Here is a 27,107-nt window from a genome sequence, read left to right as displayed (position 1 = left end):
TAAAAGACTGCTGAAGCGGGCGGGGTCTGTCCCGGGGTGGGGGCGGGGTGTGGGCGGACGCCCACCCGGCTGCAAGAGCCCGGCAGGAGGAAGAGCCGCGGCCAGCGTGCCAGGCGCTCGGCGGGGCCCGGGGGCGGGGTCAGGGAGGCCCCGCCTAGCCGCCACCTGCGACAGGTGGAGCGCGCGGCGCCGGGCGCTCGGCCATGTCAGTGGAGAGTGCGGGGCAGGGGCCGTGGCCCGGGCCGGAGCAGGGGCCGGGGCCGGGGTCCGAGCCGGGGTCCGAGCCGGAGTCGCTCTGCCCCGAACACGGCCAGGCTCTGAGGTGGTTCTGCTGCTCTGAACGACGGCCCGTGTGCGCCGCCTGCGCGGGACTGGGCGGCCGCTGCCGGGGGCACCGCATCCGCCGGGCCGAGGAGCGCGCGGAAGAGCTGCGGGTGAGCTGACGTGGGAGCTGGTAGGCGGCGGGCTCCTATGGAAGAAGGGGGCACCGGCGGGGAGGCGCTGGGCGAGACCCAGCGGGGACCCAGCAGCGGGTCCGGGAGTCCAGGCTCCGCAGTGGCACTGGCTGTAGAACGAGGCGGTTAAGGGTGTGGCTTCTGGAGTCCGGCTGACCTGAGTTCGATTCCCACCTCCATCAGGTCCTCCCTGTGAGTCTCGTAATCTCTGAGCCTCAGTGTCCTCACTTGTAGTTTGGGGGCATTTATTAGAGTTTTTGTGCGATGGGGCTGGCCTTGGGCAATAAAGGGCTTCACTGCTCCAGTTGCCTGGGACAACATGTGCCCCAGCTTCCGCCCCGTTAGTAACTTGATAAAACTCGGCCCCTCCTCGCTCCTTAGCCCCTCGACTCAAAGCCCCTCCCCTCATCCACGCTTCAGCCTTCCTGGCAAGGTGGTTTCTTTTCCGTTTCAGGATTGGCCTGGACTGTACTTCAAGCCGATTTCACTTGGGTAAACGGAGGGGGGCGGGGAAGATATCGGGAGGTTCCTACTGGAACCCTTCACCTAGGGTTTCTTTCTCCCCACCTCCACTTCCAGCTTGGCTCCAAGCTAGCCACCTTTCTGTCACCAACCTCCCCTGAGATTGGAGAGTCAAGTCACCATGGGGCTTCCTGCCTCCTTCCACCCCAGCTGTGGTCCCTGGGGGTTTCCTTGCAATTTGATTACCCTGCTTGATTCTCCCAACCTCTCCCTGGAGTTCTGCCCAGCTGTGAGGCCAGAGGGCTCAGACTGGACAGTAATAAACATACCTGACAGGGTGCTGGGACGAGGGATTCAGTTATTCAATGGCACCTGAAGGCTCCTGGTTGGTCCTACTTGTCACCACTTTCCCCACAGTGATGATGAAAATAAGCTTGGATAATGTGGTATAATGAACTTGCACAATGGATAGAGACTTTGCAAGTTCCAAAGCACTTAAATATCCGTTGCCTCATTCCAACCAGACCTTTGAAGCAGCGGCCCTACATTTTACAGATGGGGGAACGGAGGCCCAGAGAGGGGAGTAACTTTTTCAAGGTTCCTATTGTTCAGGGCCTGAACCAGGGGAGTCATTGACTAGGCCAGAGAAAACCACCTCTGCTTCAGTGGTTGGAGGGAGGAAGTGATGCTAATGGGAGTGAGAATTTAATAAAACCTTAAAAAAAAAAGTTTCCATCAAGGCTGAATCTGTGTGGTAGGAGTGAAGGCTGGGCCAGGGTGGCAGGTCTGCTGCTTGTTTTGCAATGCACTCTGCCCTGGAGCAGGGCGCCTTCCCTGAACCCTGCTGAGGCCCTTAGCATATTCATCTTCTTTTCCTGGAGGGATATGTGTCTTGCCCTCTCTCCCTCCAATTTTGAGTAGACTGGCTTTTTTGCAGGCTTCCCGTCCCTCCAGCCAGCAAAGAAATTTTGCCCCAGGGCAGGATTGTTACTGAACTGGGCAAAATCAGCCCCAGTTCAACAACCTGCCTCTTACCTTCTGGATACCTGCCCTGTAGCTTTTCAGAAGCTAGTCTCAGTTCCCTCGGTCCTACGGTGTGTGGTGACCACAGCTTCCTTCCAGTCGACTCAGTTCTTTAACTGTGTATTTGGACCGGTGAAGTGTAAGACTGATTCCTAATTGTGGTTGGAAGGATTTGCAAGAGCTGCCTAGAAGAGACAGCTGAGTGGCCCTTTGGCAGATGGAACTGGGGCAACGCTCTCAGGGGAAATGGTGGAGGAACTGCCGCTTGGAAGGGCTCCAGTTGTTACCTGGAGAAATGGAGTAACAAAGCAGGGGCCTGGCCATGTCTCCTTGGGCAAGTAACTTCTCTGTGAGCCTTAGCTCCTTCATTTCTAAAACTCTCCCCTGCTTTCATGGCCGATGCTCACAGCTTCGGGAGCTGTGAGCTGCTGAAACTCTTGTGACCAAGGAAGTGGGTGTTATTCATTCAACAAATATTTATTCAGCGCCTTCCATGTATAGGAACTCTCTTCCAGGTCATAGGACATAGAGAACAAATCAAAGTCATGGTGCTTATGTGCCTGAGGTGGGGGGGTGGCAGATACCAAAAACGGTAAACAGACCCATGATATACAGTCAGAGAGTGAAAACTCAATGGAGAAAAATAAGCTAAGTAAGGGAATGGGGTGTGGGGATGGTCAGAGAAGGCTTCTGAAGAGGTAACATGGAGTCAGGGAGCAAAAAATATATGGGAGAAGACTGCTGGAGACAGAAGAAACAACAGGTGCAAAGGCACTGAGGTCAGGACAAATTTGGTGTGTTTATGGAATGGTTAGAAGGCCAGTGTGGGGGGTGGTAGGAGGTGACATTGGAGAGATATGCAGATATGCAGAGTCCCATCAGGTAGGGCCTTGTTGGCTAAGTTCTCACTGTGGGGGTATTGGAAAGCCATTGGAGGGTTTTGAGCTGGGATGAGACTTGATCTGATTTCCTTACCAAAGGTGGCAGTGGCCAATGGGAAGGTGGGGTGGGTGGTGGTCAAAAATAAAAGCCCAGTTAGGAGACTCTAACAGCAGTTCCTGTGAGAGATAAAGGTGATCTGGGTGGAATAGCAGAAGTAGAGGAGACCAGAAGTGGCCAGAGGAGAGACAGAATAATAAAGGGCCACCAGATTTAAGGATAAAGAGGGAAGTGGGGCCACAAAAGGGGATGATGGACAGTGAAAAGTGGTAAGACTAATGTATTGGTGACTCCATCTAAGCTGAATTGTTGGAATGGAGATTCCAGGGTACGTGATCTAGAAGGATGGGAAGTGGTGGGCAGGGTGCAGGGTCCTTGAAATGAAGATTTTGGAAGTTGTATAGTTTTCAATAATGATGAGGTCTGAGATAATGACCGTGGGAGTGGGTGGCTGAGGTGGGGTAAGAGGAAAAAAGTCACTGGAATGGAGTGAATGGACCAGTGTGGATCAAGCTAGTGGGAAGCAGTCGCATAGCACAGGGAGATCAGCTCAGTGCTTTGTGACCACCTAGAGGGGTGGGATAGGGAGGATGGGAGGGAGGGAGATGCAAGAGGGAAGAGTTATGGGAACATATGTATAACTGATTCACTTCGTTATAAAGCAGAAACTAACACGCCATTGTAAAGCAATTATACTCCAATAAAGATGTTAAAAAAAAAAAAAAGACACCATGGGTGTCATTTGTGTTGCAGAACAAGATTGTGGACCAGTGTGAGAGGCTGCAGTTACAGAGTGCTACCATCACCAAGTATGTGGCTGACATCCTGCCAGGGAAGAACCAGAGAGCAGTGGTAGGTAATTCTTCTGCTTTCCCTCCTCCTCTGGGCCCCCTCCTAGGATAAGACCTCAGCCTTAGGGGCTTGGACCAGTCTATGGTCCCTTCCCAACCTCACAGACTCATTGTGCTGTTAGCAAAGTTGGATGCCCAGGAAGGATGGTTTCCCCTCTCTCTGAGCCTTGGTTTTGCCATCTGGGAAGAGTGGATTATTCCCAGCACATATTTGGTGCAAAGACTCCGATAGAAGATGACTTGCTTCAGGTAAAGGATCAGGAAGGGTAGCATTCCCTTACCATCTTACTTATTTTGTGCTCAGCCCCAGTATTATAAAATAACCTATGGATTTTACATTGCATATTCTTTATGACAATCTTATGCAGTAGATGGTAGTAACATCCCTGTTTACAGATGGGGAAATGGGTCCCGTAGAGTTTAAATGACTCACAGCCTCCTGCCAGAGTCAGTTCTCTGAGCTGGGTCTTCTGACGCTCAGCAGGTGATCCCTCTGCAACACCTCACTGCGGATCCTTTATTCAGTTGACTCATTGCCACTGCTACATCTTTACTCTCAAGTATGCCCTTCAAGGGCAGGGGCTGTGAATTTCTTCCTGCACATCCCTCCCTCATTCCCCCAAAGTACATGGAGCAGGCTTGGCACTGTTTTAGTATTGGGCTGGCCAAAAAGTTCGTTCAGGCTTTGCCATACCATCTTACGGAAAAACCCAAATGAACTTTTTGGCCAACCTAATTAAAAAAAAAATGATTTTGATTGCAAGGAACAGAACCCAGTTGAACTGGCATAAGCGAAACAGAGAATTTCTTGCCCTGACACAAGAGTCTTTCAGAACCTAAAGGGGACCAGAACCAGGAACGAGGAAGCTGCTAGAAGTCTAGACGGCTCTTCTGTGTACATCTCTGCTTTTCTCTGCACGGCGATTTCTCCCTCTCTCACTCTCTTTTTCCTCAGTCTTTTTATTTTCTTGTCTTAAATGCACTGGCTAAGACCTCAGTACAATGTCAAATAGAAGCTTTTGTTGGAGAATACTTACAACATTTTGCCATTTATTTAGTTATTTAACAAATCTCTGTGAGCACCTACCACACACCAAGCACTGTTGGTCTATGTGCTAGAGATTCCACAGTGAACAAAACATTCGAAAGTTTCTGTTTTCATGAAGCCTACATTCTAGTCAGGGGAGAGGGGTAATAACAAATAAAATATATGCTATATCAAAAGGTGATAAGTGCTATGGAGAAATATAACAGGAAGGGGGATTGGTCATGTTGAGGATGGGGGTTGTAATTGCATATGCTGTGATCAGGAATCACCTAGTTAAGAAGATTGATATTTGCACAGAATTTACGGGAGGTGAGGGAATGGACCATATATCTGGGAGAAGAGTGTTCCAAAACGGGGGGAAAGGCAAGTGCAAAAGCCCTGAGGTGGGGGTGTACCTGGCAAGTTGGAGTAGCAGCCAGGAGGCCTATGAGGCTGAAGCAGAGTGATCCCACATGCCACAGGGCAATTAAGCCTGCGCGCCACAACTAGAGAACCTGCGTGCCACAACTACTGAGCCCACGTGCCACAACTAAGACCTGACACAGCCAAATAAATAAACAAAAAGTGGAAACAACTTAAAAAAAAAAAAGCAGGGGTCCAAGGACTGAGCTCTAGGGCACTTCAACTTTTAACCATTGAGAAGATAGGAAGAGGCAAAGTAGACCAAGTAGGAATCAATGAGCTAGGAGTAAAACTAAGAGTGTTGTGTCCCACAATAGGTTTCAAGGAGGTGGAGGAGATCAGTGGTGTCAAATGTTGCAGAGAAATCAAGTCAGGTGAGAAATGAGAATGGACTATTTAGTAACATGCTCATCATTGGAGATCCTGACAAGAGGAGTTTTGTAGAGCATTGCCTTGAAAGTTTGATTAGCGTGGGTTTCAGAGAGGATAGGAGAAGAGCAATTTGGGATAGTTGGCCTAGATGACTCTTGAGGAACTTTGCTGTAGAAGGGAGCTGAGAAATGGGATGATAGCGGAGGGGGATATGGGATCAAGAGGGTAATATGTTTGCTTTGGTTTTTTTTTTTTTTTTTTTTTTTGTGGTACGCGGGCCTCTCACCGTCGCGGCCTCTCCCGTTGTGGAGCACAGGCTCCGGACGCGCAGGCTCAGTGGCCATGGCTCATTTTATTTTACGTTTTCTATGCTTTTTTTCTTCCTTTCCTCCCTTCTGTTGAGTTAATCAACCCCTCCTCCCTCCTTTTTCCCTGTGCTAGCTTGAAAGTTATATCTTCTATTTACAGTCTATTTTCGGTCCCCTTAAGATTTTAACACAAATAAATAATGTCTAAAATGAATCAACCTGAATGATACAAGTACCATAAGAATGCTTTCAGTCAATAACCCCTCAGGTCTTACATGTTGTTGTCCAATATTTTAGTTAAAGTACATCTTTTAATAATTCCCTCATTCATAGGAAATTTTCCATTTTCATTTATTTATTTATTTATTTAGGCTGCGCCAAGTCTTTAGTTGTGGCATGTAGGATCCTTTGTTGCAGCACGTAGAATCTTTAGTTGCAGCATGCGGGCTCATAGTTGCCACATGCAGGCTTCCCAGTTGTGGCTTGTGGGCTCCTTAGTTGCAGCATGCATGCGGGATCTAGTTCCCTGACCAGGCATGGAACCCAGGCCCCCTGCACTGGGAGCATGGAGTCTTCCCCGGACCACCAGGGAAGTCCCAGAAGTTTTCCATTTTTGATCAGAGAGGTCTTTATTGTGCTCTAATTTTTGCATGATGGTTTAGATGAGTATAAGATTCTAAAGTAAATCACAAGCCCTATTCAGGGCAACTAGTTGAGTCCTCAGCTCTTGATTACACTGGTTTTCAGTTTCCTCTCTACTTTTGGACTCCAGGGGATTTCCTTTCCCGAGCTGCCAGAGTAGCTTCACTTTTTTTTTTAAATTTTATTTATTTATTTATTGGCTGCATTGGGTCTTTGTTGCTGCGTGCGGGCTTTCTCTAGTTGCGGCAAGCGAGGCTACTCTTCACTGCGGTGCACGGGCTTCTCACTGCGGTGGCTTCTCTTGTTGCGGAGCATGGGCTCTAGGTGCGCAGGCTTCAGTAGTTGTGGCTCACAGGCTCTAGAGCTCAGGCTCAGTAGTTGTGGCACACAGGCTTAGTTGTTCCCCAGCATGTGGGATCTTCCCGGACCAGGGCTCGAACCCGTGTCCCCTGCATTCGGAGGCAGATTCTTAACCACTGGGCCACCAGGGAAGCCGTAGCTTCACTTTTTTTTTTTTTTTTTTTTTTTTGCGGTACGCGGGCTTCTCACTGCTGTGGCCTCTCCCGCTGCAGAGCACAGGCTCCGGACGCGCAGGCTCAGTGGCCATGGCTTACGGGCCCAGCCGCCCCGCGGCATGTGGGATCCTCCCGGACCGGGGCACGAACCCGTGTCCCCTGCATCGGCAGGCGGACTCTCAACCACTGCGCCACCAGGGAAGCCCCTGTAGCTTCACTTTTAAAAGGATGTTTTGAGCTATTTTTCCAGCACTTCTGTGTTTTGTTCTGGGAGGCATTTTAGTTTATTCAGGCATATCTTTGGTGAGCAAAGTTTTCTTTTTTCTCTGCTATTTTTTTCTGGGAATGACTCAAGAAACATGTTGAAATTGACTGCAGCCTTCTTGTCCGGGAGTATCTGGTGCATATTGGGTCTGTCCTTGATCCTGATCACAAAGTACAAATGTGGCTGCAGAGACCCACCCATGGGAAAGGCACTGAAGTGGCATAGAGAGAAGAGCAATACCTAATGTCATCAAATATTTATGTGCTGGGCCTTGTTCTATTTACTTTATATGTATTAACTCATTTAATCCTCACAATAGCCTTATGAGGTTGGTACTATTATTATCCTCATTTGACATATTAGAAACCTGAGGCACAGGGAAGATAGTAATATGCTCAACGTTCCACAGATAGTAAGTGGAACAGCTAAGATTTAAACCCAGGCACTGTTTCTACAGCCTAATTTCCTAACCACTGCGTTATGTTGCCTCAAAAGAACACTGGAGTTGGAGTCTGAATCTCTGGGTTCACTTGGCCATTCAGTTAGCCACTCTCTCTTCTCCATTGGGTAAATTGTGGGTCTCAGTTTCTTCTGAAGCAGGTCTTCGGGGCAGGGAATGAGGAGAGCTGCTGGCTACCTGTGACTTTCTGGCATGAAGGAAACAGTTCTGCTCTCACTTGTCTGGCAAGAGTGCAGGAGCTTCATGCAACAATGCCTTTGAGGAGGATTGGTTACCAGATGGCATTGGTATAGGGGAATAGTGTTGGACTGAGAGTCAACAGAACTGGGTTCTAGCCCCTGCTCTGCCATTGACTTGGCATGTGAGCACTACCAAGAGATTTTTTACTAGTTGGAAGGAACTTTCCCATTCAGTCATTCAGTAAATATTTGAGCACCTACTCTGTGCTAGATGCTGTGCTACCTGCTAGGGGACACATGTTAACTTCATTGACTTACAGTTGATTTCAGCCCTCCTGCATGGAAGGTGAGAATTCTATCATGGAAGCAGTTAGAATGAACAGATTTGGGAAGTAATGAGCTTTTTGCCCTCAGCCATTGCCAAAGTATTAACTGGACTACTGTTGATGTGCATCCTGTTGATGGGGAAGACTTTTTAGTCCTTTCTGCTCTGCAGTTCTATGACTCTCTGACCTTGGTCTCTTGACCTTGGGATTTCCAACTGTGAAAAGCAGGTGATTCCAGCTGATCTGTAAGTCCTGCCCAGCTCTTTCATTCTGTCATCTTAGCTCCATGAGCTATGGCCTGGATGTCTGTATCTCAAAGTTCTTTACCCTAAACCACATTTGGGAAATCTTAGGGCTCGGATGGTTTAAGCACTGCCTTTACTGTACCCATGGCAGACATTGCTAATCAATCTCAGCACTCCTTCCGGCTGAGCCCAAGCCCTCCTAATCTTGACTGGGGCTCTGCCAGGACTCCTCATTTTACCTTTTGTCAGAGCACAGCCAGTGCAGCACGGGAACTGGTCATCCAGCGGCTGGGTCTGGTGAGGAGTCTGTGTGAGAGCGAGGAGCAGAGGCTGCTGGAACAGGTGCACGGTGAAGAGGAGCGGGCCCATCAGAGTATACTGACACAGCGAGTACACTGGGCCGAGGCACTGCAGAAGCTCGACACCATCCGCACCAGCCTGGTGGACATGCTCACCCATCTGGATGACCTCCAGTTGATTGTAAGTCAGGCAAGGGTGAAGACACAGCCAGTTGGCCAGACTCCCCCAAGGTCTGAAAACATCGAGAATGTTTATTGGTAGGAAGTAGGTGGAAAATGATAATTTGGAAAAGGGATGAGACAGGGCAATAGAACTATATGGATGTTTTTTTTGCACTTGGTAATTGTTCTTTCAATAGTGAGCAAATATTTACTGAGTGCTTGCTGTATGCTAAGCATTGTGCTATGGGGTGGAGGTATAGGATACAGCTGTCAGCAACCCACAGCCTTATGGAAGAGACAAATGTATAGAACTGATAATTAGGATATGGAGGGATACGTGCTATGGTAGAGGGCACTACTGGGATGTGGGGCCCCTGCAGTCCAGCCTTGAGGGAGTGGTAGTCAGGGAAGGCTTCCTGAATTAAGCAACTTAGAAGCTGATGCCTGAAAGACAAGAGTCACAGCTTTATTAAAAGAAGTGGGGAGGATGAGAGAGACCAGAAGCTTGAAGAGAACACTGCACTGACAAGGGGTCCACTGCAAATACAGAGCTCATCCTCACTCCTAACACCCAGAAATTACCATGGCCAATATGCTGGTACATATCCTTTCAAAGTATTTTATATATATATGCAGGTACCTGCAGTTCTAAGGTGGCAGTGCTCCATCTGAGTAGATGTGCCAAGCAGAGAAATGAGAATGTGGAACGACCAAGCTGTCCCGCTGCAGTTCAAGGGGGGCGGTTTCTGTGACTGTCCCAGATTGTGCGTTTATTTCATTACACAGCTTCCATGTGCCGAGCACATTCTGCCCCAAACCTTGGGACAGTCACAGTAGAAGATTCAGAAAGAGTCCTAGCCGTTGAGCCGGTGACAGGCTTCGTGGGAGATGAAATGTTGAGTAAATATGTGATTGTCCCGAAGTGTAGCTGAGGGAAACCCAGGATGCCATGGGACACAGGGGACGGAGGGGTTCGCTGATGGGGGAGGTATGTGAAGAAGGATCCATAAAGTTTTGTGCGGGGTCTTAAAGAAGGAGTAGACGTTTGTATTCTAGAGTTTCTGTCCACGTGGAGCCCTCCATGCAAGTTGATTATATTTAAGTCTTGATGACTGCCTGCTGGGTTTCTGGTGCCAAGCCTGACTCTGCTTTCTTTTCTCACAGCAGAAGGAGCAGGAGATTTTTGAAAGGTGAGTATGGCCCCCGGTTTTTGCTTGGGCAGTCACGGAAACCACGGCCTTAGGCCTCTACTTAGTCCATTGCCATCAGGCCCGCTGCTCCTGGGAGGAAGCTCATGGCGGGCAGCTGAGTACCTTCCCTGAAGCCAGGCTCAATGGACAAGGGTCTTCCTGCCCCTAGCTTGGAGAGCCACTTTAGACCCATGTGGAAGGGCAGTGAAATAAATAATGAGTCAGAGGCTTGCCATGGGCTTTCTTAAATATTATCCTATTAAAAAAACGTACAGTCACCCTGTGGAAGGGGTTTCCCGCCCCCATCTACAGATGAGAACGCTGAGGCTCAAAGAGGGGAAGGGACTTGCCTAAGCCCCAGAGCTGGGGCTTGGACCCACACCTGACACCTGACCCAGTACTGTCTTCTCTACCTCACTTCCCCTTTCTCTGATGAAAGAATCTTTGAAATTTAAGTCTGCATTACCACTCAAAACTTCATTTTAATTATGCAATAATAAAAGAATTTCACCAGACCCTAACTGAGTTCTGAAAGGTTCTGAGATCCAAGAGCCTGAGGAAGTGGCCAAGAGGGTGTAATTTTCCAGGCAAAGAAATTAAATTCTTACACTGTGTGTGTGAGATTTCAGAGCTCTACTTGGGGAGCACAGTCTATTCTTCTTTATTTTTATATTTAAGTTCAATAGCAATACATGTGCATGGGAGAAAGAAAAAATTTTTCACCAGTTTAAAACCATTTAAAATTAAAAATGTCTCCATCACCTCTTCCCAATCCTGTTCCCAGTGGTGATCAGTTTTAACAGTTAGATGTGTGTCTTGTAGGCTTTCCTGTGTTTAGTCATAGAAGAGTGTGTGGGATTCTTTTTTCCTCTTAAAATTTTTTTTTGAAAACGTAGATGGGATTGTTTTATACTTGCTTTATAACTTATCAGGCTATCTTGGAATCTTTCCATATCAGTACATTTATATTTACCTCACTTTTTGGAAAGTCTTTGAGCTATTCCACAGTACAGATGTTCCTAAATTTAATTTGCTATCTCCTTACAATCTTTCCATGCTTCTGCTAGTCTTCTCTTTCTCCTTTATCTTCATCATCTTCCTTTAACAGTCTGCCCTCAATACCAAGCTGATCTGATTTTTGAAAAAATGTTTTATCTTTATTTTTTGTTTTGAAACATTTTAAACTTACAGAAAAGTTGCCAAAATAGTATAATGAACTTAGAAATATTTTATTTATTTATCTATTTATTTTTGGCTGCTTTGGGTCTTTGTTGCTGCGTGCGGGCTCTCTCTAGTTATGGTGAGCGGGGGCTACTTTTCATTGTGGTGCACAGGCTTCTCATTGTGGTGGCTTCTCTTGTTGCGGAACATGGGCTCTAGGCGCACAGGCTTCAGTAGTTGTGGCACGAGGGCTTCAGTAGTTGTGGCTCATGGGCTCTAGAGCGCAGGCTCAGTAGTTGTGGCGCATGGGCTTAGTTGTTCCGTGGCATGTGGGATCTTCCCGGACCAGGGCTCGAACCTGTATCCCCTGCATTGGCAGGCGGATTCTTAACCACTGCGCCACCAGGGAAGCCCTGAACTTAGAAATATTAATTGATAATATTTGGCCACATTTGCTCTCTCTGTTTCTTATCTGTCTCTTTTTTCCTGTCTGTCTGACTATCTATCTATCTAATGTATATATAAAACAACTTATTCTTTTCTGACCTATTTGAGAGTAAATTGCAGAAAGCACGACTTTTAATCCCTAAATACTTCAATGTGGATCTCCGAAGAACAGATCTTCTCTTACATAACCACAGCATACTTATTTATTTATTTAATTTTGGCTGCGCTGCACAGCTTGTGGGATTTTAGTTCCCCAACCAGGAATTGAACCCGGGCCCTCAGCAGTGAGAGCATGGAGTCCTAACCACTGGACTGCCAGGGAATTCCCCCACGGTGTACTTATTAAATTCAGGAAATCTCATGTTGATGTAATACTATTATCTAATATATAGTCTGTATTCAAATGTTGCCAGTTGTACTAAGAATGTTCTTAACAGTGTTTGGATTTTTTCCCTCTGATCCATCTGGTCTTTTTAAATCTGTAATTGTGCCTTAACCTTTTATTTTCTAAACACTTTTAAAGAGTCTAAGGACAGTTTTATAGAATATCTCGCAATTTGAGTTTATTTAATGTTATCTCATGATTAGATTCAGGTTATGCATTTTGAGCAGGAATATTTCATAAGTGATGTGTCCTCAGTCCATCATACCAGGGGACACATAATGTCATTTTGTCCCATTATCAGGGATATTAGGGTTTTTTTTTAATAAATGTATGTATTTTATTTATTTAATTTTGGCTGCGTTGGGTCTTCGTTGGCTGTACGCGGGCTTTCTCTAGTTGCGACTAGCCAGGGCTACTCTTTGTTGCGATGCACGACCTTCTCATTGCGGTGGCTTCTCTTGTTGCGGAGCACGGGCTCTAGGTGCACGGGCTTCAGTAGTTGTGGCACGTGGGCTCAGTAGTTGTGGCTCGCGGGCTCTAGGGCACAGGCTCAATAGTTGTGGCGCACGGGCTTAGCTGCTCTGCGGCATGTGGGATCTTCCTGGACCAGGGCTTGAACCTGTGTCCCCTGCATTGGCAGGCGGATTCTTAACCACTGCACCACCAGGGAAGCCCCAGGGATATTAATTTTTTTAATTGAAATATAATTGACATACAATATTATATTAGTTTTTTTAAATTGAAGTATAGTTGATATACAATATTATATGTTACAGGTGTACAATATAGTGACTCAATTTTTAAAGGTTATAATCCAGTTATAGTTATTATAAAATATTAACTATATTCCCTGTGTTGTACAATATATCCTTGTAGCTTTTTTTATACATAATGGTTTATAATTCTTAATCCTGTACCCCTATCTTGCCCATCCCTCCTTTCCTCTCCCCATTGATAAACACTAGTTCTCTATATCCCTGTATCTTTTTTGTTATAGTCACCAGTTTTTGTTTTTTAGATTCCACATATAAGTGATATCATACAGTATTTGTCTGTTTGACTTATTGCATTGATCATAATACCCTCCAGGTCCATACATGTTGTTGCAAATTTCTTTTTTTTTATGGCTGAGTGGTATTCCATTGTATATATGTACCACATCTTCTTTATCCATTCATCTGTTGATGGACACTTAGGTAGCTTCCATATCTTGGCAATTGTAAATAATGCTGCTATGAACGTTGGGGCTCATCTATCTTTTTGAATTAGTGTTTTGGTTTTTGGGGGGTATATACCCAGGAATGGAATTGCTGGGTCATATAGTAGTTCTATTTTTAGTTTTTTGAGAAACCTCCATACTGTTTTCCACAGTGCCTGCACCAAGTTATATTCCCACCAACAGTGTATAAGAATTCCCTTTTCTCCACATCCTTGCCAACATTATTTGCATTCTTTTTTTTTTTTTTTTTTTTGCGGTATGCTGGCCTCTCACTGTTGTGGCCTCTCCCGTTGCGGAGCACAGGCTCCGGACGCGCAGGCTCAGTGGCCATGGCTCACGGGCCCAGCCGCTCCGCAGCATGTGGGATCTTCCCGGACCAGGGCACGAACCTGTGTCCCCTGCATTGGCAGGTGGACTCTCAACCACTGCGCCACCAGGGAAGCCCCATTTGTTTTTATTTCCTTTGCTTTAGGAGATGGATCCAAAAAAATATTGCTACAATTTATGTCAAAGAGTGTTCTGCCTATGTTTTCCTCTAGGAGTTTTATGGTTTCCAGTCTTATATATAGGTCTTTAATACATTTTGAATTTATTTTTGTATATGGTGATAGAGAATGTTCTAATTTCATTCTTTTACATGTAGCTGTCCAGTTTTCCCAGCACCACTTATTAAAGAGACTGTTTTTTCTCCATTGTATCTTCTTGCCTCCTTCATCATGTGGGTTTATTTCTGAGCTCTCTGTTCTGTTCCATTGATCTATGTGTCTGTTTTTGTGCCAGTACCATACTGTTTCAATTACTGTAGCTCTGTAGTATAGTCTGAAGTCAGGAAGCATGATTCCTCCAGCTCTATTCTTCTTTCTCAAGATTGTTTTGGCTATTTGGGGTCTTTTGTGTTTCCATAAGAAATTTAAAATTATCCTAGTTCTGTGAAAAATGCCATTGGTATTTTGATAGGGATTGCATTGAATCTGTAGATTGCCTTGGGTAATATGGTCATTTTAACAATATTCTTCCAATCCAAAGACACAGTGTATCTTTCCATCTGTTTGTGTCATCTTCAATTTCTTTCATCAGTGTCTTATAGTTTTCTGAGTACAGGTCTTTTACCTCCTTAGGTAGGTTTATTCCTAGGTCTTTTATTCTTTTTTTTTTTTTTTTGGTATTGTATTCTTTTTGATGTGATGGTAAATGGGATTGTTTCCTTAATTTCTCTTTCTGACAGTTCATTGTTAGTGTATGGAAATGCAACAGATTTCTCTATATTAATTTTGTATCCTGCAACTTTACCAGATTCACTGATGAGCTCTAGTAGTTTTTGGGTGGCATCTTGAGGATTTTCTATGTATAGTATCATGTCGTCTGCAAACAGTGACAGTTTTACTTCTTCCTTTCCAATTTGGATTCCTTTTTTTTTTTTTTTTTTTGCGGTACGCGGGCCTCTCACTGTTGTGGCCTCTCCCGTTGCGGAGCACAGGCTCCGGATGCGCAGGCTCAGCAGCCATGGCTCACGGGCCTAGACGCTCTGCGGCATGTGGAATCTTCCCAGACCGGGCCACGAACCCGTGTCCCCTGCATCGGCAGGCGGACTCTCAACCACTGCACCACCAGGGAAGCCCTGGATTCCTTTTATTTATTTATTTTGTTGCCTGATTGCTGTGTCTAGGACTTAGTTTGCTTGTTTATTCACTTATTTAGTATCAATATAGACTCACTGATTCTTATTTTATTCAGTGCATTATAATCTGTTAGTACTATTATTAATTTTGATCTTCAAAATGTCTCAGATTTGGCCAGTAGGAGCCCCTTCAAGCCAGATCTTGTGTCCTTTTGACAACTCCTCATCATTCTTTGAGTACTTTCTTGCTTTCTGGCACAAGAAGATATCCTAGGCTCAACGTGTTCTTTTCCTGCCTCAGCCTGGAATCAGCTAATTTCTCCAGGGTGTCTTGGGTTTTTTTAGTGGGGAATCGTATTTAAAAACCAAGATTGAACCATTAGGTGTGTTCATTGCTACTAATGCGTCATTGCTTCCAGGCCTTCCCAGTGGACAGCATACAGAGCTAGGGAGTGTGTGTGCATGTAACTTTTTTATTCCTGAGTTTGTATCATAACTTCTAATTCCAATCAAACACCACAGGATTTTTCCTTTCCGATATATTTATTCATCTGTTCAGTCCTGTGATACATGCAATGTTGTTTGAGAGTTGCTAAACCCATAGTATGATTGACAAACCTACTAGTAGAGTTCAAGATTTGCTTGTAGTCCTTTGTGCCTTTGTGTCTTTAGACTGGGGGTGCATACTCTCAAAGTAGAGTCGGCCCTCCATTTCCATGGTTTCCCCATTCATAGATTCAACCAAACATGGATTTGAATGTTTTTGAATCTGCAGATGGGGAACCTCGGATACAGAGAGCTTGACTATAAGGGACTTGAACACCCCATGGATTTTAGTATTTGTGGGGGGTCTGGAACCAGTCCCCCAGGATATGGAGGGATGACCGTACTGTTTTCAAAACCTGTTTTTTTGGCCCCCAAGGTTATTTCCACATCTGTGGCTGAGCTCAACCCTGGCCTGCCACGGCAGCAGGTTCCCCTGCACAGACTGGGTATACTGGTCCTGGCCAGGGCCCTGCTGTGTCCCAGCCCCATTTCACTCCCGCTCCTTTGGGGTCACGAGTTTTCTCTTCTGTACCATGAGGTACCTGGACCAGCTGTTTCTCTAGACTCTGGTATCTACGACTGGCCTCAGATTTGCTCTGATGATGATTTAGCACGGCTGACTCCAGCTCCTATTTCCTCCTCACCTGTTGGCTGGGGATTCTCCAGAGCCAGCTTCAGTGCTTTGAGGAGATGGCAACAGAGCCTCTCTTGTCCTGACCACAAGGAGCCTTTGTAACCAAAGCCTGCTTTCAGCTTTTCTAGGGCTCTGTTAACCTCGCTCCTCCCAAGCCAGAGCAGTCAGTGTCAGTCTTAAAAAAAAGAGCTCACATCTATGAGGAGACATGCCCCACCCTCTCCCCCCATCCTCTGTTTATGGACAGAGCCACAAGATTTGGGGAAGAGAGTGTGTGCTGTCACTTCTCTGCTGCCTGAGCTCAAAGGCCATCTTTGGGATTAGAGACAGTGGGAACAAGAGAAGCCACTGCAATGAGAACCCCGCTTTTAATATATTTTCTACTAAAAATCAAGCTGTCAAGACAGGAAAATATTACTGGTTTTGTTATGACAAGGGAACAGGTAAGAATTGTGAATTCATAAAGGATGAAAACACAAGACATTGTTCTCATTATACATACAGTATACATAAGCTGATTAGCTGTGGACTATTAAAACATTTAAGACGTCACACACACATGTACATTGAAACAAGAAACACAGGACAATTTTAATCTTTGATATGTCATAACTACCAAGAGAAAGAACATCACTGATTTGAGTCTAATTGTTTTCCTGGCATACAATCATTATATAGGCCAGGCCTAAAGCATACTGTATATTGTTAAAGACATCTTTAGGCAAATATAAACATTCTCACTTGGGAGCTTTTTCTCCCTACCCAAACTGGCTTTCTCAGAAGCCAGTTCAGAGGTCTGTGAAGCCCTGTGGCGAACCCTCACTTTGCCCCACACCCCTTCATATTTTACTTCAAGTCAGGGGAAGGATTATGTTGAATGGTGCCTGGATCCCAGCCTGGGTTTGTTCTGTTTTTGCATGGAGGCAACAGTTGAATCCAGGTCTTCTTTTTAGCTTGGGTGCTTTCTCTGAATCTCCGTTCTATCCTGTCAAATGGAATAACAACTGCCTCCCAGGTTATAGCAAAGATCATATGAGATTCTCTATAGAAAACAGCAAGCCCAGAGCCTGGCTGCTTAATAAATGGCAGTACTCCCCTCCTAAGCATCTTCTGTTCCCAAATCCCTTCCAACAAAACCCAGTCCCCCCTGTGAGCTGAATAGAGGTAGTTATTGGGAGCAAAGTGCTATGACTACTTTATGGTTGGGGTGATCACTGATAGTTCCTTCTTGCGTGACCCTTCGGGGCTGTTTGCATTTTAAGAGGAGAGGAATGGCTCTCCCTTCTGACCACACCAGTAGATTTTGCTGCAATAGGTTTTGTAGGAAGGCAAAATTTTCTCCACGCAGGTCGGTGGAGCGGAAAGACTACGGCACAAGAGGCTCAGGTCCTCCTCCCAGTTCTGCTGCTAAGCAACTGGCAAGTTGCTTCCTCCAGAGAACACACTGACTACAAGTTCTAATACTGGCACCAAGTATTTACCTCCCTGTAAACCGTGTGCCTTGCTGGAATTAAGGCTCCAGGGCATAGAGGGAATGCCCACCTTCTCTTTTGGCTCCACCCCCCTTTGGGGGCTCCTATGTGGGGCCTGGCTGCCATTCTTTGTGTCACCCTCGTGTGAAGAGGATTTGACTTCTGTCCCCATCCTGTATTGATCCAGATACATTTCCAGAACCTTCCTAAATCTTTTTTTTTTTCTTTTTTCCTGCATAAGGACGGAGGAAGCAGAGGGCATTTTGGATCCCAAGGAGTCGGAAAAGTTAAACTTTAACGAGAAGTGCACTCGCAGCCCACTACTGACCCAGCTCTGGGCGACAGCTGTTCTCGGGTCCCTCTCAGGTTAGGAGCTGCTGGAGCCTGGCACCAGTTGGAGTAACTGGGCTTCTGTCTGTCTGGGGTTTGCTGCTGGGTCACAGTGGGGACTGGTGCATCTGGGATCTCAGGTTAAGCAACCAGTGATACTGGATGCAGGCTTGTCAAGGTTCTGGACAGGCCTGGGGCAGCTGGGCCAGGTCCTCCCTGTTTCCAGACCAGCCTGCTCTGTGCTTGGGTCTGGGATAAATCTTGTTCCTGGAAATTACGTCCTCCTTAAGTCCTGCCCTAGTGCAAGAGCTCAGTATTATTTCTTGGAAACCTAGTTTCTCTTTAAGAAGATATAATTGATGGGCAACTGGAGAGCATCTTGAGTGAGAATTGAGCTTCCCGGATTCGTCTCACTTACTAACTTAACATTGATCAGGCCAGCTAACATGGTCTCCTGCCTCCAGGAATTCCCCGAGTGGGAGGGTTCTCAAAGCAGGCTTCCCCCAAGCTAGATGGAAGCTCCCACACTGCCCGTTGTGGTATTTTCACAATTCACAGAAAGGTTAGGCTAATGGATTGAATTTTTCTCAGTTTTAATCCTCCCTCCCTGCACGTTATCCCTAAAACGTTAGTACAAGCTATAGCTCGTCTCTAGATTCTGGTATCCAGTAGTGCCTGATCTGCCAGCAGTCCCATTTAGGTAGTTGTAGGAAACTGCATATCTGATGCTTCCAAGCCTCCAGGAACCGTGTCGCTAGGACAAGTCTGATCTGGAAACTGCAGATATGCCCAACTGGAATGCGGTATGATCAGTGTTAGATGCTAAATGTAGGAACAACATGCTGGGTCTTCATTTTGCCCCTGCCACCAACTTGGTGTGTGACCTCGGGCAACTCGCTTCTCCTCTCTGGGTCTTATATCTATCAAAGTTAACAGATGAGGGTCTTGGACTATTAATAGCTACTGTGGTCATGGCCACAATTTATTGAGCACTTACTAATGCTCGGCACTTTACATGCATCATCTCATTTGATCCTCACATCCACCCTGTGATAAGTCCTATTCTGATCCCCATTTTACAGATGAGGAATCTGAGGCTCAGAGAGTAAATGGCTTATCTGCCAGTGAGTGGTGAGGAAGCCCTTTGCTACGTGGCCAGGTTAGGGCTGAGGGTGGGCCTTGGGCAAGTCTGAGAATTCTTTCTGGCAGGCACGGAGGACGTGCGTATCAACGAGAGGACTGTCAGCCCCTTCCTGCAATTGTCAGATGATCAAAGGACCCTGACCTTCAACGCCAAGAAGTCCAAGACCTGTGCAGATGGCCCGGAGCGCTTTGACCACTGGCCCAATGCCCTGGCCACCACTTCCTTCCAGGCTGGGCTCCATGCCTGGACGGTGAACGTCGAGAACAGTTGTGCCTATAAGGTGGGTGTGGCCTTAGGCCAGCTGCCCCGCAAGGGTTCTGGCAGTGACTCTCGTCTGGGCTACAATGCCTTCTCCTGGGTCTTCTCCCGCTACGACCAGGAGTTCCGTTTCTCACACGATGGGCAGCATGAGCCCCTGGCACTGCTGCGCTGCCCAGCTCAGCTGGGAGTGCTGCTGGACTTGCAGGCACAGGAGCTGCTATTCTACGAGGCAGGCTCGGGCACGGTGCTCCACACCCACCACGCGTCCTTCCCTGGGCCCCTCTTCCCAGTCTTTGCTGTGGCTGACCAGACCATTTCCATCGTCCGCTGACCTTTAGCCATGGGGAGACCAGGTCTACCTCCCCACCACTCTTTCAGGCCATATTTCTACCCAGTGTCTTTTTCCCAGATGTTGCCTGTGCCCAATGGGCAGCTTTTAGGAGGGGTTCTGGGTACAACCATTAAAAGCCAGGTATCTGTGGGGAACCTGCTACTCCCTGGGCCTTGGTTTCCCAAATGCACTGTGCATCTGCCCCTCTGAGGGTGTCTTGTTCACCACTTTCTCTCTGGCATCCAGCATGGTACCTGGTGCATAGTAAGCGTGCGATAAATATTTGGCCAGCAAGTGGACGTATGGACGGATGGATGGTGCATGGATGGGTGGATGGACAGGTGACCGGATGCACGTGGTAGACTCTTCTGGAGCAGCACTGCCCCCAGAAGATGCCGTTCTCTGGCAGAAAAGCCTGTGGCTGAAGCTCGTCATCCCCTCAGTTCAGTGTTTCTCAGTCCTTTTCATGACACGGCATACAGAGGAAATATTTTTCTAGCACAAGGACAGCCTGGAAGGGATTTAGAACTCCTGCCAGGCTGCTGTTGGCCAGAGGACTCCGGCCCGTAGGGCTGTGTCCTCACCCAGGTTTTGCATAGCCACTGGGAAGACTGAGGGGACCCTGTCTCCAGGTAGCCTGGCTGCGGCACACCCATCGGCAGTGCTGCCTTGGACTAGGCAGGGCTCCAGCCAGCACTCACCCGTGGCAACAGGGATGAGCTTTTTCCCCAACTGCAGCTGATGTGTGCTCCCAACTAATGCCTTCTCTAACATAATGTGGGGACCAGGGTGAGGACTTCAAGCCAGAAAGGGCTGAGGGAGTAAGAGGGCCAGCCTTAGGGAACATGTACATTATTAAAGGTTTTCAAAGACTGAAAATTTCTTCCATGTTCTTTGTTGGTAACTGGGCAAATCTCCCAGGTGCCAGCTCAGATCTTAGTGGTATGTTTGCTGGGAAAGGGATATCTTCCTCACCCCCACCCACGTTCTCAGGTATAGGTGGGAGGCAGCTCAGCATACACAGCTGAAAGAGCCTGGAGACAGGGTTCTGTGCCCTGCATTGCGGGGACCAAGGGCAAGTCCCTTCCTGTCTTCTGAGGAGGTCACTTTAGAACAGTGGTCCTCCCATTTTGTTTCATCTGGGAACACAGTTCAAAGGCAATCTTACCTGCAACTTACCTATAAGGCTCTTGGGCTCAAAGATGGGGGCCAGAGGGCTTCCCTGGTGGCGCAGTGGTTGAGAGTCTGCCTGCCAATGCAGGGGACGTGGGTTTGTGCCCCGGTCCGGGAAGACCCCACATGCCACGGAGCGGCTGGGCCCATGAGCCATGGCCGCTGAGCCTGTGCGTCCGGAGCCTGTGCTCCGCAAGGGAGAGGCCACAACAGTGAGAGGCCCGTGTACCACAAAAAAAAACAAAAACAAAAACAAAGATGGAGGCCAGAGCCCTCCCCACTCTTCAGTTTGCTCAATAATTTACTTGAAACACCGGGTGGATCAAATCAACTTTTTCAGTTGACATGACTTCTGAGGCCCTTGCAGTTCTGAAACCACAGCTCATGCCCCATCTCCTCACTGCCTGACAGTTGGGAATTAATGTTGGGTCGCCTGGCCTCAGCACCAAGCCCAAGGAAGACAGACCCACAAGAGGTTCGGCCAAGTCTGAGAAGAGCTTCCCTGCCTTTGCCTGGGCACAGTCTCTGCTCAAACCTGGGTCAAAGCCAATTTCTTCTACTTGGCACCCAAAGGCCCCCAGGCCATGCTCCCCCAACCACCAGTCCAACTCCCCACAGCAGTCTTCAGTCCACAGTTTGTGGGCCCACTGCCAGGAATGCCCCTCTTATCCCTCTGCCCATCTACGGGCCACCCCCAGCTCAGGGTCCACTCCAGAGTCCTCCCTGCCTGTTGGCACCAGAACATACACTGTGTATGCCTGTTTGTGTGCTTTTTACTTGTGGTACCCCCTGTGCCTGGCACTGGGCAAGGCACAGGTGTCCAGTAAATACGATGTAGAGAGGTGTGTGAAGGGGGGAAGGCAGGAAGAGACATAGAATTTTAAAAGCCTAACCTACTTCAATCTCCAGTGATTCCCCCCATATTCCCTGCACTCCTGCCACCTCGTGTTCCAGTCCCTGTTCCCTGTGCTTTCCCACCCCCAAGCTATTCCTATGACTGGGGTGCCCTTCAGGACCGCCATCCTTAGGACACCTTCTCTGTTCTCCCTGGATCCCCGCTGCATTACGCCTCGTGTGACACGGATCCCATTCTACTTGTAACCTCGCAGTCAAGCCAGTGGGCTTCGGAGTGAGACACGCCTCAACGAGACCTCCAGTACCCGCAGGTACTAAGCTCTGATCTCAGGCTTCTCAGGGGAGAGTCGCAGAGGCTTCAGGGCCTGAATGAAGGGCCCCAGGACCTCTGCTTCAACCCTAGCAGTTTCTCATTTTTCCTGATTTGCATGTTGGGGTTCCACATAAGCTCTCCCATCACGAAAGGCCCTGCTGCTAAAAAGAAAGTTTGAAAGTGTTGGTTTTGAAGCTAGTTGGGCCCTCATGAATCTTGTTGGAGGTGAGGGGGGACTCATGGTAGAAAATGGACACAGGTGTGAGGAATGAAGCATCTCAGAGACCAGGAGCTGGATAGTGGCGCAGGGTTGAATGCCCCGCATTCACTGCTTTATAGTCGGAATGCATTATGGAGGCTGCGGGGGGTGGGGGGGTGAAGGCCAGATCTCAGGGAAGGAAGGAGCTCCCTGTCTCCAGTGTCTGTTGGGCCTGACCGCTTCCCTTGCCAGACTCAAAGCCCTGGGGGTGAGCCCTCCAGGCGGTCAAGGGCAGGCAGGAGATGGGACAGTGAGGGGAGAATGTGTTCTTGGGGTACAGAATCCTTGACCGCAGGGTCCAAAGGCTCAGGGCCAGCCACCAGGAAGCTGTGCATACCCACGGCCCGTGCTCCCTTGTAATCACATTGGTAACTGTCCCCAATGTGGGCTGCCACTGCCGGTTCCACCTGAGCAAGGCGCAAGGCCTCATGGAAAATGCGGGGATCGGGCTTGGGCCAGCCGGCAGCCTCGGAGGTCAGCACAAACTCGAAGTGTTCCTGCAGACCAAGACCCGCCAGGATGTCCTCCAGTCGTCGGTCAAAGTTGGAGACCACTGCCAGCCTCAGACCTCGTTTTCGGCACCCCCTCAGGGTGGCCTCAGCCCCCTCCAACACCTGCCAGGTGCGGGAACTGCTGAAGTCCTCGTACAACTGGTCAGCGATGGGGGCCACAGCCTGGGCATCCCGAATGCCTGCCTGGTGGAAGGTCTGCAGGATCACATCCAGCCACCACTGGCGGGAGGTGAGGCCACGGCTCAGGCCATAGCTGGGGAAGCTGTGGCTCTGAGCCCTATATGCCCGCCCGAAGGCCTGTCCCAGGGCCGCGGCCTCCACCTCCAGCCCGTGGGCCCGGGCCTTGGCGGCATATTCCTCCCCCACGGGGTGGCGGAGCCTGAGCAGCGTGTCCTTCACATCCCACGTCAGCAGTTGTAACTGGAGCCGACGCGCCATGGGTCTGCAGGAGGGGGGCCAGGCCACCCCACTTCCACCTCTGCTCAGGTCCGGGGGCCTCTAGGGGAGGTGGAGCTGGACGGCACTGCGCCCAAGAACCTGATGGTCTTCTCTTTCCAGGCTTCGTGGGTCAGATCTGCTGGCACTTAGGTAACGTCTTCACAGCAGAAGATCCTGGAGTGTGAGGGCAAGTGAGGTGGAAGTTCAGGCCTCGGAGTCTGAGACAGACTGGGTTCAAATTCTGACACTGCCAACTCACTGTGTGACCCTAAGAGTGTCACTCTCTGAAGCCCAGTCTCTTCATGTGTAAGAAGAGCACAGTGACTCAACCTCATAAGACTGCTGGACTAAATGAGATTATCTGTTCACTCCACCTATTATGTGCTAGATGTTGGGAAAGGGACAGATTTCTAGGCCTCATGGCATGCACAGGCATTAAAGAACAGAGGATACAGCTATCGGACAAAGAACTACATGAATACTTAAGCATAATGAAGACAGCATGTACCATGAGGAAGGATATCAATCCAGAAACCCGATTTAGTCTTTGTTGTCGGGGAACTTCCTAAGCAAGTGACGTGTCAGTGGAGATCTGAGAAAGCCTATTCAGGAAATGGAGATGATTAAATATTCCTGGCACTGGAAACAGCAAGTGCAAAGGCCCTGAGGCAGGGCAAGGAGTCTGGTGCTTTGGGTAGATAGGGGCCAGCTCAGGCAGGGCCTCAGCTAAGGAAACAGTTATTATGACTGCTATTACTATTGTTCGGAATGTGAAAGACAGCAGAGGCTTTGCAGACCATCTGACCCACCCCTTGACTGTTCAGCCGGGAAAGACTGAGCCAGAGAGGGGCAGATATTTGCCTAAGGTCACAGCCAGCCAGCGGCACAGCCAGGACTAGAACCCAAACCTCCACATTCTCTGGCCAGTACTCCCTTCCACCGCTTAGACATACTTGGATTTAAAAAAAAAAAAAAAAATCTGATTTTAGTGAACCTGTACAGCCCAGGACAAAAGGCAGGACAGAGCAGCCTGTTCCTACCTGTCTTAAAGCCTCTCTCAGCCCCAGATGATGACACCTGCCTGGGTGGAGAGCCAGTGAAGGATTACTGACCCAGTGCACAGAAAACAAATTCCTCAGCCTAAAGTCTAGAGGCTGGACGCAGCTTCTTGCCCCAGACGGAACTGATTCCAGACATGCAACCTGTTCAGCTAAAACTTGAGGGGCCAGAGTTCAGAGTGCTGCCAAGTTGTTGCTGAGGGACGGACTTGGCTGCTGAATCTGGGGACAAGCCCTAGAGGAAGTTTGTCAAGGAAATGAATTTAAGTCAGTCTGGAACTTAGGGAGACCCGTCCAAAGACCCTCTCACTTTGCAGATAGGTAGACGGAGGCCCAGAGAAGGGCGGGAACTCGTCCAGAGTCACGCAGGGAGCCACTGGCATAGCTAAGACTAGAACAAAGGGCCCACAGCGTTTTCCATTTCTGGAAGCCGAAGTTGGGGCCTCTGGCTGCAGGCCTGAATTGCTCACTCTCCCTCCCCACCTCCAGGGTTCGGTGAGGCCAAAGTCCAGGTAGCCTTCTGCTAGAGCGACATCTCTACCCCTGCGGTATGGAGCGGAACCTCCCGCGCCAGTCCCCGGGGCACACGACCCACCTGCCTTGCGGGGGAAGCCGGTCAAGAAAGAAGCCGCAGCCGCACGCCCGCTCGGGAAAAGGGGCAGCAGCTCAGCGGCGACCCTCTTCTTCCGTGTCCCAGCACTCCGCCTGCCTCCTTCGCCTCGCCTCGCCCCGCCCCCTACGCCTCGCCTCGCCCCGCCCCCTACGCCTCGCCCCGTCCCCTACGCCACGCCTCGCCCCGCCCCGCCCCCTCCACTTCTTTCTGTCCTCTCCGCTCGCTCCCGCTGCAACTTCACCTTCCTCAACCCGGAACTCTAGTACCCCCTCACCGTGCTCCTTTGCCCTCCCCGTCTCTTCCGTGACCCTCTCTGCCCCTTCTGAAGACCCACTCCTCCTCCCAAGGATCCGGACACCGCCCCCCACTCCCCGGAGGTAACCAGCCTGATTTGGGAGGGGGGAATTTGGGTCCCGGTCTGGCTTGCTGAGTGCTGGGTAAACTTGGGCAAGGCGCTGCCCCTCTCTGGTCTGAGTCCCCCGTCGGTACTAGGAGGGAATTGCTTTCAGGTGGAAGCCTGTCTTAACCCAAGACAATTTGCTGAGGGTAGAGTCCTCTGCAGTAACCTGCTGATTTTTTTTTTCTTTTGATGAAAAAAAAGTCGTTCATCTCAAAAACGTTTGAAAATACAAAGTGTACAAAGTGAAAAGCAAAAGCCCAACCTCATTCATTCACTAACTGCTTATTGAACATCTACTCTGTGCCTGACCCTGTTCTTCACGGAGGATATAACGAGAAATAAGACGGGGTTCCTGCCTTCATGCAACATGGCATGGCAGACAAAAATCAAGATTTCAGAAGTGGTAAGAGCTATGGAGGTAGAAAACAGTGGTTTCATGAGCAGTGACGAGGGACCTCTTTGGATGAACCAGTTAGGGGAGGAGCAAAAGATCTGAATGGCAGCCAGGTGAAGCTTAAGGACAAGTACAGCTGAGCAAGGGCAATGGCCTCCCCATTTCCCAACCACCTCCCAGGGATTGCTGCAGTTTTGGTTGTTATGCTATCAGACATTTTTCTAGGGCACACAAATATGCATGCAATCTTCTTTCTTCCTTCCCTCCACGCCCCCCCCCCCTTTTTTTAAAAAAATAAAAACAACACATCCTTCTATATGCCAAGGCTGGTCTGTTCATTTCATTCAGAACTGCCTTACCCTCACTGGGCTCAGGCCTGTGAGGAAACACAAAGGTCAGAGTCTCAGACCTTGCCTGGCAAGGGAGAGCCTGACTCCAGTCCTTTCTTTCTCTGAGTAACTTTTTCAGCTGAGAAAAGGGAGCCTTACATGTCACAGGAAAGCCAATGAGAGGTCCTGCTATTTTGAAACAAGCTTCTTTTTGATTCGTCAGTTCAAAAATGGGTCCACTTCCTGGGTATAGTTTCCTTCCTAAGGCAGATGACAAATTCCTAGGGGGTTTCATCCTGTGATCTACCCTGTGTGGACTCTGGCCTGGTGATTGCTCCTGGAGGGACCTGGCATGTCACAATACTGGCTGCTGGCTTAGGTTATTTCTCTTTGAGAAACCAAGCTTCTTACATGAGGGTTTTTTCCTTGAGCTTCTCATCCAAAAGCACTAAGTAAACCCAGGCCTGGCCCACCACACACACATCTCTCTCTCTTTAAAATTTCATTTAGGGAATTCCCCGGTGGTCCAGTGGTTAGGACTCCATGCTTGCCAAGGGTGCGGCTTCAATCCCTGGTCAGGGAAGATCCTGCAAGCTGCGTGGCGTGGCCAAAAAAAAAAAGAAAAAAAATCAAATTTCATTTACTTATTTTTTAACTTTTATTAAAATATACATAGAGAAAAGTGCAAAGAAGTGTATATGTCCTTGAATTTTTATGAAGTGAACATACCTATGCAGTCAGCACCAAGACCAAGAAAAAGAACATCTCCAGAACCCTGGTGTCCCTGTCCTCTCCAAGTCACTTACTCCCGTGAAGGGGAACCACTACGCTGTCTTCTAAATTCATGGTTATACTTGTCTTTGAACTGTATCTAAATGGAATAATACAGCATGCACTCTTTTGTCTTGCTTCCTTTGCTCAAAATGTTAGTTGTAAGATTCATCCATGTTGCTTTGAGTAGTTACAGGTCATTCATTCTCCTTCCTGTGATATTCCATTATATGAATACCCCACATTTTATTGTTGATGGGCATTTGGGTTATCTCCAGTTTTTGGTTATTACAAATATTAG

General features: G+C 48.3%; 2 protein-coding genes across 6 annotated transcripts; one reads left to right on the top strand and one right to left on the bottom strand.

Moving 5' to 3' along the window:
* Positions 1-156: 156 nt before the first annotated feature.
* Positions 157-25,027, top strand: BSPRY (B-box and SPRY domain containing). 5 transcript variants are annotated; one of them, XM_060300589.2, is made up of 8 exons: positions 158-434; positions 3,633-3,731; positions 8,742-8,972; positions 10,118-10,143; positions 17,867-17,991; positions 19,165-19,379; positions 21,974-22,030; positions 24,789-25,027. In XM_060300589.2, exons 1-7 carry the CDS (start codon positions 204-206, stop codon positions 21,995-21,997), a joined length of 951 nt encoding a protein of 316 aa, XP_060156572.1. In that variant the 5' UTR covers positions 158-203; the 3' UTR covers positions 21,998-22,030; positions 24,789-25,027. The 5 variants fall into 5 exon arrangements, with proteins under 5 accessions (XP_060156571.1, XP_060156570.1, XP_060156572.1 ...); XM_060300588.2 differs by lacking the exon at positions 21,974-22,030 and having other exon boundaries at positions 157-434; positions 24,789-25,026; XM_060300590.2 differs by lacking the exons at positions 21,974-22,030; positions 24,789-25,027 and adding an exon at positions 21,850-21,967.
* Positions 21,113-25,029, bottom strand: HDHD3 (haloacid dehalogenase like hydrolase domain containing 3). Its single transcript, XM_030858953.2, has 2 exons — positions 24,895-25,029; positions 21,113-23,415 (listed from the first exon to the last, which is right to left on the bottom strand). Exon 2 carries the CDS (start codon positions 23,239-23,241, stop codon positions 22,486-22,488), a length of 756 nt encoding a protein of 251 aa, XP_030714813.1. The 5' UTR covers positions 23,242-23,415; positions 24,895-25,029; the 3' UTR covers positions 21,113-22,485.
* Between the last annotated feature and the right edge of the window lie 2,078 nt (positions 25,030-27,107).

Source organism: Globicephala melas, chromosome 6 (genome assembly GCF_963455315.2).
Source record: "Globicephala melas chromosome 6, mGloMel1.2, whole genome shotgun sequence".
Taxonomy (NCBI): domain Eukaryota; kingdom Metazoa; phylum Chordata; class Mammalia; order Artiodactyla; family Delphinidae; genus Globicephala; species Globicephala melas.
The sequence above is the reverse complement of the archived record's forward strand: the minus strand, read 5'-3'. Positions and strand labels throughout refer to the sequence as shown.